The 13,174-nt window shown below is 39.7% G+C and overlaps 1 protein-coding gene across 1 annotated transcript in view; it reads right to left on the reverse strand.

Moving 5' to 3' along the window:
- The window catches only part of LOC111585116 (tropomyosin alpha-3 chain), a 26,234-nt gene extending 21,482 nt beyond the window's left edge, over positions 1-4,752 (reverse strand). Inside the window, exons 1-3 of the mRNA XM_023294500.3 lie at positions 4,525-4,752; positions 2,691-2,816; positions 1,301-1,434 (exon numbers count right to left, since the gene is read on the reverse strand). Of these exons, the coding sequence (XP_023150268.1) occupies positions 1,301-1,434; positions 2,691-2,816; positions 4,525-4,638 (374 nt within the window). The 5' untranslated portion in view covers positions 4,639-4,752. The remainder of the gene's footprint in view (positions 1-1,300; positions 1,435-2,690; positions 2,817-4,524) is intronic.
- Positions 4,753-13,174: the final 8,422 nt, after the last annotated feature.

The following is a 13,174-nucleotide window of genomic DNA, read 5'->3' on the forward strand; positions in this document are numbered from 1 at the left end:
AGGCTCAAAAACAGCAGTTCCATGTGAGAAATGCTCAAACTTTAGAAACTTGTCAAGCAGAACCTTCAATTATTACTGTGTGGTATTTTTTTTATTCTTCCTGTTATTTAATTATTTTTGTTTAGCTTTGTTTTTTAGTCCTTGTGTTTTCTTTACACAATTTTAATTTATTCATGTTTCTCATTTTTTAACTGTACAGTACTTCAATGTGCTTCATAAATAAATTTGACTTTGATTATGATTTGAACATGATCTTATGTTTTCAGTGCAATAGGTTGCAGACCCAAGGTTGTTGTTGTTTCCTGTGGCAAAGAAAACTGTAACTCATAGATAGTGGAAGCAGGAGATATGTGGACTGAGATGGTTGGCCAATGGCAGACTTATACCTATAACCTACACCCAGTGAGTCAGACTATCACAAGCCTAACATTGATGCTGCATTTAAATTAGCTAACATTAGACAGCTGCAAAACAACGTTTCTTGTTTGTTTTTATAATTGTACTCTTAAATTCAACTTTAATTACACTGAACTGTGATTACCTACCCGTTGCTTCTGATGCACCATTGCTCAAATGCTGTCTTCTTTTTCTAAGATCCAACTGCAACTTTACAATGTTTCATTGGCCCATTGTGGGTTTAGAGCTTTAACTAAGGGTTAATTTTATTCTCCTCATGCAACAATCTCTGGTTTAAAGTCTGCATCCACTCTTTTCTCACAGGTTCAAGCTTTGCATGTGGGCCAGCTGCTACATCATGCTAAAGTGGGTTTCATGAACCTGAATGTTGTTTTGCTGGAAAGTTTTTAGATTAATTTATTTTGCACAATAAATAATTGGGCTCCTATGCACTTCATAATTTTAGGGAAACAGTTATATGTTTTTAAAATTTCCAATTTTAGACCCATTTCTAAACTTCTGTTTTGATCCGAAGTCTTGGAGAGAGCTGTTTTTAACCAATGCAAACATTTTTAGATGATTTTAGTATTTCTGAAAAGTTTCAGTCTGGTTTTAAGTCCTGTCACAGTACTGAATCGGCCCTTTTAAGAGTTTTTAAAGAGCTTGTCTTAACTGTCGATTCAGGGCATTCTACCATTTTAGTGCTTTTAGACTTGACTGCTGCCTTTGACACAGTTAACCACCACTATTCTCCTATCTTATCTTGAACAGTGTGTGAGCATTAAAGGCACAGCTCTTAACTGGTTCAAGTCTTATTTCACTGCCAGGAGCTTTTCCGTTGAGCTCAGTCGTTACCGAATCTCCTCAAGACCCACTAAATTACTAAATTACAACAATAAGTCACCTCTCGCTTTCATCAGCAGCCTTCTCAGCCTCTTCCAGTTTCTGCAGAGCTGTTGCCAGTCTCTCCTGAGCTCGGTCCAACTCCTCCTCCACAAGCTGGATGCGTCTGTTCAGGGAAGCTACCTCTGCTTCAGCCTGAGCACAGAAAAATGGAGTGAAGATTGATTCAAATAAACTATCATTCTTACAGCTACAGGCCTGGACCAGGTTGAGGCAAAATAGCTTTTCCGAAATTTCAAAAAGCAAGTAAACTTAATTATGCATTCATAACACTCTCAGTGCGGCAGTGAACCATACTACAGTGATGTTTAGATTTAATCAATGCAAGTTATGCACAAATGAATTCAAATGATTTAACATTACATGTAAATATTTAATGGTGTGAATGTTGTATGTCAGTGTTGATTTTTCAACTGGAGTTTGGAGCTTGATAGCCCTGCACCACACCTTTACATTGTCCGTGCTTTGCTGATACCTGTATTTCTGATATAAAGGCAGTGACATTAATTCTGCAGGGACTTACTCTACAACTTAACTGTTGTAGAGCATCAACACGGGGAGGAATCTGTGATTGAAGTTCTACTTTCCTTTCTTTTGTGATTTTAGATCAGCATGGTTGATGATTCACATGAGTTATAAAGTCTAGTCATTAAAGATGATTGTTACTGTGCTGTAACAGCCTCAATAGAGCCTGCAAAATTAAGGAATTGTATTTTTTGTAATGATCTAAAAATATGAGACAACTCTAAACTCTTTATATAATACCTAATTAAGTAATACAAGTTTTAAAAGTAGCACTTAGTCTTATGCTAGATGTAATGAGACTAAAACTGAACAGTACCATAGTGAACATTGGCAGATACTGTAACCAGGGAGGATTGAGTGATAGAGTGATATACCTAAAATGGACTTGAACCATTGTTAAGTTCACAGTCAAGGTTCAGCGGCTGACATCATAGCCAAAATAGGATTTTGAATCCCCACAACAGCTGTTATGAGTCCATGCAGGGCATGATGAGAATGGAATGCAACAGAGAAGCAGGGAATCAAATAGGCTTGGTTTACACTGGCTCCATTGTAGCTTTTATCAGGGCCTTAGCTCAGGGCCCACACTATGACAGTATGAAATGGTATGGAGACTAACATATTTCTAGGTTTGCAATGTATGGTAGCTACATGCCCTGTGCACCTAGTCTAAGAAAGTGTGCCCAACAAATTGCTGTGTCTACTAAAGAGGCAAATCCACTCTCTCGTCTTGTCTTACTAAGTCTTTATATGGCAGGGAGGAGTAAGTCTCTGAAATTACTGGTTAGTCAAGTATAGACAATGTAATGTTACTAACTGTGCTCCATTCACAAACACCATTGCGCTTTTGCAGTTGTCTTACTTACATCAGCAGCCTTCTTATCAGCAACCTCAAGTTTTTCCTGAGCATCCTTTAGGGCCTCAGAGTATTTATCAAGCTCATCCTCAGTCCCCTTCAGCTTCTTTTGCATTTGCAGAAGTTCGTCTTCATGCTAATGGTGTTGGAGAACATTCACAGAGTTAGATGGAATAGAAAATGTATTCATCATAGAATTTGATTACAAAAATAATACCCTTTTAATTCCCCTGAAAAATAATTAATTATGTGCATTCCATTTACAAGCATGGTAACACTTAAAAAGTACTTAGAGTAGTTTCCAATAGTTGTAATTATTTCTCTGGCTCATAGCAGCTATGAAGACATCCCTTTCTGACATATTTCCAATGGAAGGTGAACAAAATCCACAGGTCTGGTTCTGTGTCCTACTGACACCATAATCTTTGAAAAGTATCCTCTTTATTTGACTAACTCAGACTGCTACAGACTCATATTAAGTTTTGATAAACTTTGGAATCTAGTTTTACTTAGAATGCATCTGTGAAATTTTTTTGGTTGTTCCCTCTTACTTATAATGGGAGGTCATTGGAAAATAAATTCATAATGGCTAGTATAATCAGGTAGAATTGATTAAAGGGACCAGAATCTGATGTAAAATTTAACAAAAATTGTATTATTTTATATGAATAGACGTTTGAACTACTCTGTGCTCAGATACCAAATTGGTAGAATTTAAGCACAAATTTACAGTCCCTCATTTTGTGTCATGTCATGTTTAGTGTCTGTGGCTGTTCTTAAAGGTCACATTTGTAGTAGCGGTGAAAAACCTGCTGAAAGGGCAAATATTCAATTAATCATACAAATGGGGATCACAATTTGCATGGTTGGACAGGTTCTCCTCAGAAACATTTGTGATTACCCTTAAGTAGTTAAGAGAAGAAAGACCAAGAAAAATTGAGAGAAATTCAAATCCTACCCACTTCACAATTTCACATATCTGGCCATTTACTCAATAACATTGAGAGCAAAAGCCTGATTGTTTAGATTGTTTATGAAAGCTATGAAATTTATTGGAATTAGCCCTTCCTAATTCTGATACCTTAAAAATGTCCGTAGGAGAGCTTCAAATGCTGTTCAACAATTGACAAACAAACAAAAATCTCTCAATATATGAAATAGAAATAGTAGATTTTGGGCTGTAACATTATTTCATAGCCAGTGCATTTGCTTTATAGTCATCAACCAAGTACACAGGATGAAGTGTGAGTCCAACAATAGTTAAGCCTGCAAAAGTTACCTTTGTCAAAATATTCTGTACATATTTGTAGTTTTAACAATTTTATCATTAAAGGATGGGAAAATTGAAGCAAAATTTCAGCAGCCCATATAAGCTTTTAAGTATTAGTAAACTTCTTCCTCGTTTTTCAGCACAAAGGGCACAGATAAAATCACAGTTATAACTGGAGATGTCTGGTTGGTATGGGCATCAAACAGTCACATCAGTTGGTAAATGTCTTCAATGCAATTATTATTATGATTATTATTATTATTATTATTATTATTATTATTATTATTATTATTATTATTATTATTATTATTATTATTATTATTATTATTACATTGTTGTAATGTTGTGTCTAATCAATAGTAGTTTGATCAGAGTATACAAGTCAGTCTCATCAACTTAAAGGAATTACATGTAATCTTAGGAAAGGCACATGACTAGAAATCATTCTTTGTTCTAGCTTCTAAACTCATACTGAATCACTTTGTCTCACACCTGTATATCACCATGATTTGTTTAATAAAGCATGATTTTCTTGGTTTTTGACATATGATTTGCACCTGTGTTCATAACTTGCCTGCTTGCTCCTGTCTTCAGCCGCTTTCTTGTCTGCTTCAGCTTGTTCGGCCTGGTCAAGTGCATTCTCTTTGTCCAACTTTAGCATAAGCATCTTCTTTTTGATGGCCTCCATTTTGACTGGGGTGTAACTTTTTTTGCAGCCGAGTAAAGGAGAAAACAAAAATGGGTGCAGGATGGATGGCCTGGAAGCCTGGCAAACTAGTGGAGAGTGGAGACACCAAACTCTGATAAAGATAGAGGCAGGCCATTTATATGACAGTCAAGGAAACACTCCCACTCCTAAGCCCCTCAACTCACCCACATGACCTCACCCTCCACTATCCTCTACAATTCAAATGCAATTTGAACCGACACACTAACAACAAATGGTTACATGTTTCCACTCTCAAAGACACATATTCCTCAGAATATCTTGGATCAACTGTAAGTCATCTTGTTACATTGCTTCTGAAGTGAAGAACAGCACTAACAACAAAAACAGGAACACAATTTTTTTTCTGTACATATGATCAATAAAGAGCTTAGATAGAAAACATGATAATGTTTTTCTTGTTTGTGTGGCACACAGCTTAAAGACAGACCAAAGGTTGGATAGTAGCTGTAGAAATAAGAGTACTTGTGAGAATAAAAGCATTTGAGTTTTCTAAATAGCCCAATGAAATGTGTTACGCTTTGTCTTACAGTATGTAATATGATATCTAATTCTTCTTTTTGTTGTTGTCATGCAGATCAACAACAGCTGTTGCTTTCATTAAGTAAGCGGAGCACTGTTACAGTGCTCTGCTCACTGTAACAATGCTTGACACCATTGCAGTTCATAGTAATAGATGTGTGATGAACTGATGCATGCATATCTAAAACGTCAAGATATTCCAGTACTGACAAAAAAAAAAATTACTCAGTAAGAGTTATTCTACAATATGGTTGGGATCAGGGTTTATTCCTGTAAAAGAAAGCAATTTCTGTTATAGATTAGTCCCCAGTGTGGCTACATAATATTTTAAAGTCAGTTTCTGATCTATGTAAATTCCCAGATATTTGTCCTATGTAACTCTTTCAATGTTTCCACCATGTAAAACTGTTCGGACTGCTAAAAACACTGTTTTTGATTCTGGTGATGATCATGTATTTGGTTTTACCTGTGTTGAAAACAAATGTATGCTTATTAGGTATCATTTGTAACTGAACAAAGCTGTTCTGAAGGGCTTTGACAGCAGAATGTAAAATATCTGCACTATAGCACAAATTTCAAACGTTGTCAGCATAATATGTACATTACAGCCAGATACAGAGAAGACAAGGTCAAGAGTGAACAAAACAGGGCCGAAGATTGAGACCTGCGGGACAACTTTTCCAACATATTCTGACTTGACACTTCTAATCATCACAGACCCCTCTCCTTATCTACTGACTGGCCTCACAGCACTTTTGACTATGAGGGTTGTGGTTTCAACGGCCTTGGTCAGAGGTGTGCCACTAGAAGACATCTGCTCGACTGTTTGTTGGTCTTCCACTTTCACATTTCTGGAGTTGGACCTCAGAGACATTATATTGGGTTTGATCTCTCAGTCACCCAGTTGCTGGCCTTTATGGGTCAGGATTGGGAGTTAACCGAAAGTGCATTCTGTCAGGCCTGTTCCTGCAGGTTCCAGATAGGGCTCTCCCATCTCCCTGCCCCCTTTTTTTTCCTCTCCCTCAGGTGTTTGGTGTGGAGGCTGCGGTGGAAGGTGTAGACAATCTCAATCAGCATCAGCAGAGCGGGAGCAGGTGGAGCTGGTCCAATCAGGATTCAACCTCTCTACAATAAAAACTGACGTCACTCATCGTTCTGTGCCGGACCGTAAAAGAATCCATAGTCAGTCTCTGCACTGCTCAGCTTTACCTCCGTGCCAAGAAACTCTAGTAACCTGCTCTTGTGTTTTTTCCCTAGCCTGGATTGTCGTCTGTCTGCATCCACCTGCTCCTGACTCACCCGGACCAAGGAAGCCCCTGGCTACGTGTTTCACCCTACATCTGCAAGCTAAGGAACTCACCTGATCCATCTCCTGGACACCAGTCCACTCCCAAGCCATCACCGGACTTCCGAAGACAACTGCTGAACACTCTGAGCCCCCCTCCAGCCACCTTCCCCTCGACCATTCGAACACTGGGTTTCCCATTTCCCATCACCATAGTTGGGTCAAGCTAAGTCTCCACACGAGCATTGCTGGTTCGAGTTTAGTCCTTTTGATTCTGCAGTCCATTGTTGAAAGTCATTTAAGTTTTGCTTTAACTATTTCTTGGCTCACTTGTTTGAGTATTCTGTATTTAGTATTTTTGTAGCTCACTTCTAGTGTTAGTATTCGGTGAGCAATTCTGTTCTCCAGTTTAATCTGGCCTTTGATTCACTAAATTCGTTAGTGTAACTTTTTGAGTAGTATTTTGTATTTTTTGGATTCAGCTTTCCTACCTAGGTGGGTCAGTGTTTATTATTTACGTTTGCATATACCTCCAGCCCACTAGAGGACCTCCTGAGTAGTCTAGTTCTTTTAGTCATGGATATTCCGTGCCATTTCCGGGTGTAGTGTCAGTTTGTTCTGTAGTTTTCTGTAAATTAGTGGTTTCTGTAATAAATCTCTTTTTGTGAATTCACTCAGTCTCTTTTCTCTTCCCTGCGTTTTGAGCCTCACTGAAAACCGTAACACATTCATGTCTATTAGAATTTTCCCTTAAGCTGTTAGTCAATAGAAAAACCTGGTAGTGGGAGAAGCACCATACAAAACAGAGATAGTAGTTAGTGGATGTAATTCTAGTTCAACAAATATGCTTGTAGTTCTCTAGCTTCAGGCCTTCCTGGTCATCCTGTTAGTATGTATGGGTATATTCTAAAGTGATACCAGCAGTGTATGTGCTGGGGTTTTGTAGTGGACCACAGTGGGTGGTCGTTACCTCCTGTTGGCACTGAGTGCAAAGACTTGCCTCAGAGTGCTGAGACAGAGCCTTAATAGGGTTTTCCAATAGTATAGCCTGTTAGACACTCAATTCTGATGTGCTGTTGCGTGACCAGTTTATTGAGCATGTGTTTGATGACATGTTACAGCAAGAGTTGTCACAACAGTTCAGTAAGGAACCCACTATTTTGTTGACCTTTGGAGCATTGGTATTAGGTGGGAAGAAACACCTTACAAAGGATTCATGGAGCATGACATCACAGGTAGGGAGGTAGATTTAAGCCTCAGTCCTACTCTTGTGATACATATTCCCAGGCAGTGAATAGCTTTGACGGGGGCATAAATGCAGTCCCTTCTAGGCCCTATGATGAGATTGCAGAGATATTAGAGTGCCTTTGGAAACAAAAGGCTCAATTACACACCAATCAAAAGTTTGCCATGTGAAAGCATAATGACAATAATGATTCTTGATTCTCGATTGATTCTTGAATTATGAGTCATATCAGCCCTCACAACCTGCTCAGAGTGCCTCAGTCCCTAACACAACAAAGCATTTCCATTTCTTCCCCCCGATTTGCCATTGTTACAAAAAAAAAGGCCATATTGCTAGGTTCTGTAGGGTGAATGTAATGTAAACCTGTGGAAGTTTCGGCTCTGAAGCTAGGGTGCATAGCAAATTAGTGGATGGGGGATCTGACTGTCAGCTATCGGGAAACTTGGCCCCTCAGGTGCAGAGAGCCAGGTGCCAGAGGAGGGGAAAATCCCTCTTGACTGATTGGAGACTGTCCATATGTGGAGGTCAGTATGGGGAGTGTTGCTGTAAACTGTCTCTTAGACACCAGGTCAATGATCAACACAATAAGAAAACGTTTCCTAAGAAATGCTTCAAGTCATAGGGGGGTGGGCTGCTAAAAAGATGTCACTGGTTACAGCTTAGAGCTGCTAACAGATTAAAAAGCCCTTACAAAGGATACATGGAGCGTGGTGTCACAGTTTTAGTCAAGATCCTGACTAAGGTGTGTTAGTTGTGGAGAACCCTCCAGATGGGCCCACCCAGTGACAGCCTGGTTGTGTCTGGCCTCTTAGAAATGAACATCACTGGCCCCTGTTGTAGTTTGCTTTTCAGACAGTTTGGTCTCAGTCTTTTTGAGTCACTTGTCCTCCAAGCTATCAATTAGGAGTGGAGAGACACTCTTTGTGTCAGTGCATCAAAGCATCGATCTCACAGGGATACTTGGGTATGGCCAAAGTTTGTGGTCAAGCATTTATGTTCCTGCTGGATTCTTAAAGTGGATCCACACTACCTGTCCCTTCCGTTGCTAACACCACACTCTCATCTGCCCTTCTTGAACCCTTAGCATCAGAAAATCTTCTCTCCCTAAAGATGTTTGGCTACAGCTCCATACACAGTTAGGTGAGCTGCATGTTGTGGATCGATTGCAGTCAAGGAGCTCAGTTCTCAATGAGGAGACTGAAGACCAGAGCACCGTAACAATGATTTGAGAGATGACTACCGTCGGCCCCCCTCTTCTTGATCTCTCCAGCTTGTCATGGTCTAACCTTTCCTCAGAACAGAAACAAGGAACAGAACTGTTGCAAAAGCATAGCACAGTTGTGATAGGTTGTGTGTAGACTACTGTTTGCTCAATGCCAAGACAAGGAAAGATGCTTACCCCCTACCCGACATTGAGGAGACTTTGGATGCCTCAACCGGTGCTCAGTAGTTTTCAACATTGGATCTTTCAAGTGGATACAATCAAGAGAAGGACAAGGCAAGGACTGCTTTTTGCAAACCTTTCAGACTGTATGAGTCCTGCCAACTGACCTTAGGCTATGCAATGCCTCTAGCACTTTTCAGAGGCTGATGGGGCATATCTTTGGGGGTCAGATCTTTGAGTCTTTCCCTCTGTATTTAAATGTTATTGTGGTTTTCTTGTCTTAACCAGCAGCTGCAATGTCATGACTTGGTGCTATTCAGGTTGTGTTCTTGAAGACTGTGCTGCTCTGTTTCACCAGACTTCTTGTTGTCGGTTAATGGCATAGCTTTCATTGCAGTGTTAATTTTGTGTATTGCTTCCTATGTGCAATTAATGTTTGATTGGTGGCTTCTATTGTGTGCAGTGATATTTTGCCTCATTGGTTGTTTCCTTTTTTCTGCACTGTGCATGTTAGGTCTTGAGCTACAGTAGTGGCCCATAATCTCTCCTGGTCCATTTTCAGTATTCACATTAAACTATTGCGTAGGTGTCTAAGCTAATGCACATGATTCAAATCACCATAGAGAAGTTGTGCAGTTGCTCAATTGCCCTCTTTTAATGGTGTGTTTTTAACATATATACTGTATATATCCATTTACATTATGTGACTGTTGTTTAAAATCATAATGATTCAAAACTATAATGCTTATCAACAATAAAGTGAAAGCACACATCTACAAGGAAGTACACACAATTAGACAGAATAAAGGTCATACTGTTGTTGATACACACTGAACTTGAATTTTATATCACTATTATTATTTATTTTATGTGAAGTGTCCAAGGATGAGTTGAGAGATTGTATGCTAGAACAAACACAATACAGATTGGTACTGGGCAGAAATGCCTTTGCTGTAACAGTATTCCATCACCTAATGGTCATGCCTATAACTGGATCTCTCCTGGGATGGACAGAGTACAGGGCCAGCGGGGTGAATATGTCACTTATTCCCCTCTAGGCCCCAGTTGGGTTATTAATAAACATCTTTTGGCTGACATTGTCTCGAGGATTAGAATAAGAGACTGTGTCTATAGCTATCTATGCAGGCAGACATGAATACAACGAAAAAGTTGCAAACAGTATGACTACTGAAGCTTCCTCTTGTGATTGTGAATTGTAAAATTTCTATTTGGAATTCTGAAAAATACATTTGTTAGCCATCAAATCAACAATTAGTGGACTGGTGTCAGTTTCATCCTGTGTGTCTGTCGGTTGGTGTGTTACACAGTGACCTTTTCTATTACTAGGTCTGAGGGAGTTCATATTGGTTGACTAGTGCAACCTGAACAGTCTGCACATTGTATAGGGTGTGTGTGTGTGTGTGTGTGTGTGTGTGTGTGTGTGTGTGTGTGTGTGTGTGTGTGTGTGTGTGTGTGTGTGTGTGTGTGTGTGTGTGTGTGTGTTTGCTTCTTGGAGTGAAATAACGGTTAATATTCATGCTAAGTACACAGCAGTGTCCCTTCACTCTATTCAATTGAGGCTGAGGAACAAAATTTAATTCAGTTTAAGCATCCACTTTAATGCAGCCCTCCCTGGGAAGTGGCTATTTGACGGTCCTTGTAATCTCTTTATGGTGGGAGTCAGCAGATAAAAGTCTTACTCAGTTTGCATTCCCAGATTTTAAATTCAGTGATGTTTTGGTTGTCAGTTTGGACCATGTGCACTGTGAATGATTATCCCCTGGACCCAGACCTATCCCAACATTAGTGAACATCATGGAGGGACTGGGTTTTTTACTAACTCACTCATAGATCACAGTAGTACCTAGACGCTGTGTTTTCAGAATTAGGTTTCCACTCATGTCTGACTTAAACCACAGCCTTGATGTGATAAATGTGGCTAAGCTGATCTGATTGGTTGTTAAAGTCATGCTTCAGTCTGTTTCCTGTGGCTCGTTGCATTGGTTTAAAGAAACACCAATGTGTTTAACATTCTATATGTTCTGGTCCTGAAGCTCCATCATCTTTTCTTTTCTCACTGGGTCCCCAGAAAGCATCGTCTGTGCATTCTTTCTGATATGATGATTACATGTGGAAAAGGACTTTATATGCATGTATAATTTGCTCTTTCTCATTTCACACACTTGCAGCTCTCTGTTTTATGGCCTCATAAAAAATACAAACTGGGAATACACTCTCCCACCAAGCACAGCTTGGATTAAATAATACATCTTTTTCTAATCAGTAGCACACACACACACACACACACACACACACACACACACACACACACACACACACACACACACACACACACACACACACACACACACACACACACACACACACACACACACACAGACAAAAAAAACCTTTTGTTATGATTCCGCTCCTGCTCCGGTTCCTTCTCCCTCTTTCTCCCTCTTTCTTTCTTCCTCCTTGATTTTCTGCATCTATTTTGACCTGTCCCTTTGGCTCACTCTGTCTGTCATCTCTTTCCCCCTTGTCTCTCTCGTCCCTGTCTCTTGCTTTCCCTTCTCACCTGTCTACACTCACCTGATTACTACACCTGACTCACATTGCAGTAATCAGCTCACCTGCCCGCAATATCTCCTGTTCACTATTTAAACCCTGCTCATTCATTCACTCCCTGCCGGATCATCGACTCACATACCCTCAAAGACTCACATCTTGTCACGGACTCAAGACATTCTGTTGGATTTGCTTTTGGACTCCGTTTTCCCCCCTCCTGGATTTTCTCACGCATGGACTCAGTTTTCCTCCCGGTTTCTCGTCAGCTCAGCTTCAGTCTCTAGCCAGTTGTTCCTTCCTCATCCCCATTTGTCCCTGGATTACCTCAGCCTGTTTTCCCCTCTGTATTCAGTTCCCCCATCTAGTGAATACTCCTCCTTAATTTAGTTTTGTAAGTTCAGTTTAGTTTTGGTTGACTTCCATTTTGGTATTCATAGTGTTTATTGTCGAGCTTTGAGTTGTTTGGTTTTATTCTGTTCTCTCAGTTCAGTTCTCCATTTACGTATTGGTTTTGTTTTTTTGATTAATTAAATCTATGAGCCTTCATTCAGCTGTCTGTCAGTTTCTGTGAGTCTGTGCTTGGGTTCCCCTGCTAACCTCATAACAACTTTAAAGTTTTGAGAAATCCTGTCCTGCAATGGGAGGCTGTGATTGCTGTATGAATCCAGGAAAGCCATTTTATTTGAATGAATGAGGCTCAAACTGCTCTCAGAGGCATATTATATTATATATTATATATACATCTATGTGTTCGTGTGTCCACGTGGAAGCTCAATATGAATGTGCTTTCTACAAATAGTTATCTTGAAATAGGGTTACCGCAGAGTGTTAAACCATTCCTTTCTAATCTTGATGTTACACCTCATACTCCTCACTTCCTGTTTGTTATCACAGACTTTGAATGAGATCAAAAAATAAATAATTTGAATTTTTATATTATCACAGGAAGGAACCACCTTAATCTAAAAGAGGGAAACACTGCAGAATAAGAAAGCTGCCTATTTGCAAATGCTTGTTTTGGCAGCTAAAAACTGTTGTCTGTGCCAGTGTGTTAAACAGCATTTCAGAGTATCTGGAATACTTGGGAGTGTCTGGGTGATGTTCTCAGGAACGTTCCATCTCATGACTATATTTCTTCTGGGGACTTTAACATTAAAATGAGCAATGGGCCAACTGGGAGGAACAGCCTGTCTGATGTGAACCCAAGCAACACCTAATTACTGTGTTTCTGTGCTAGTGCTAGTCAAAGACTGTTCAAAATGAACACCATGTTCAACCATGAGGATGTTCAAAAGCGTACTTGTAAACATAGCTATGAGGACCATTGATCCATGATTGACTTTATAGTTGTTTCATCACATCTAAGGTTGTCTGTCTTGGACACTTAGGTAAAGAGTGAAGCTAAGCTGTCAACTGGTGCAGAGGAAGAGAACTTCTGACCTCAAATGAGGATATAGTTTGGTGGTGAAGGATCACTAAGGAACTCCTG

Source organism: Amphiprion ocellaris, chromosome 15 (assembly GCF_022539595.1).
Source record: "Amphiprion ocellaris isolate individual 3 ecotype Okinawa chromosome 15, ASM2253959v1, whole genome shotgun sequence".
In the NCBI taxonomy this organism is placed as follows: domain Eukaryota; kingdom Metazoa; phylum Chordata; class Actinopteri; family Pomacentridae; genus Amphiprion; species Amphiprion ocellaris.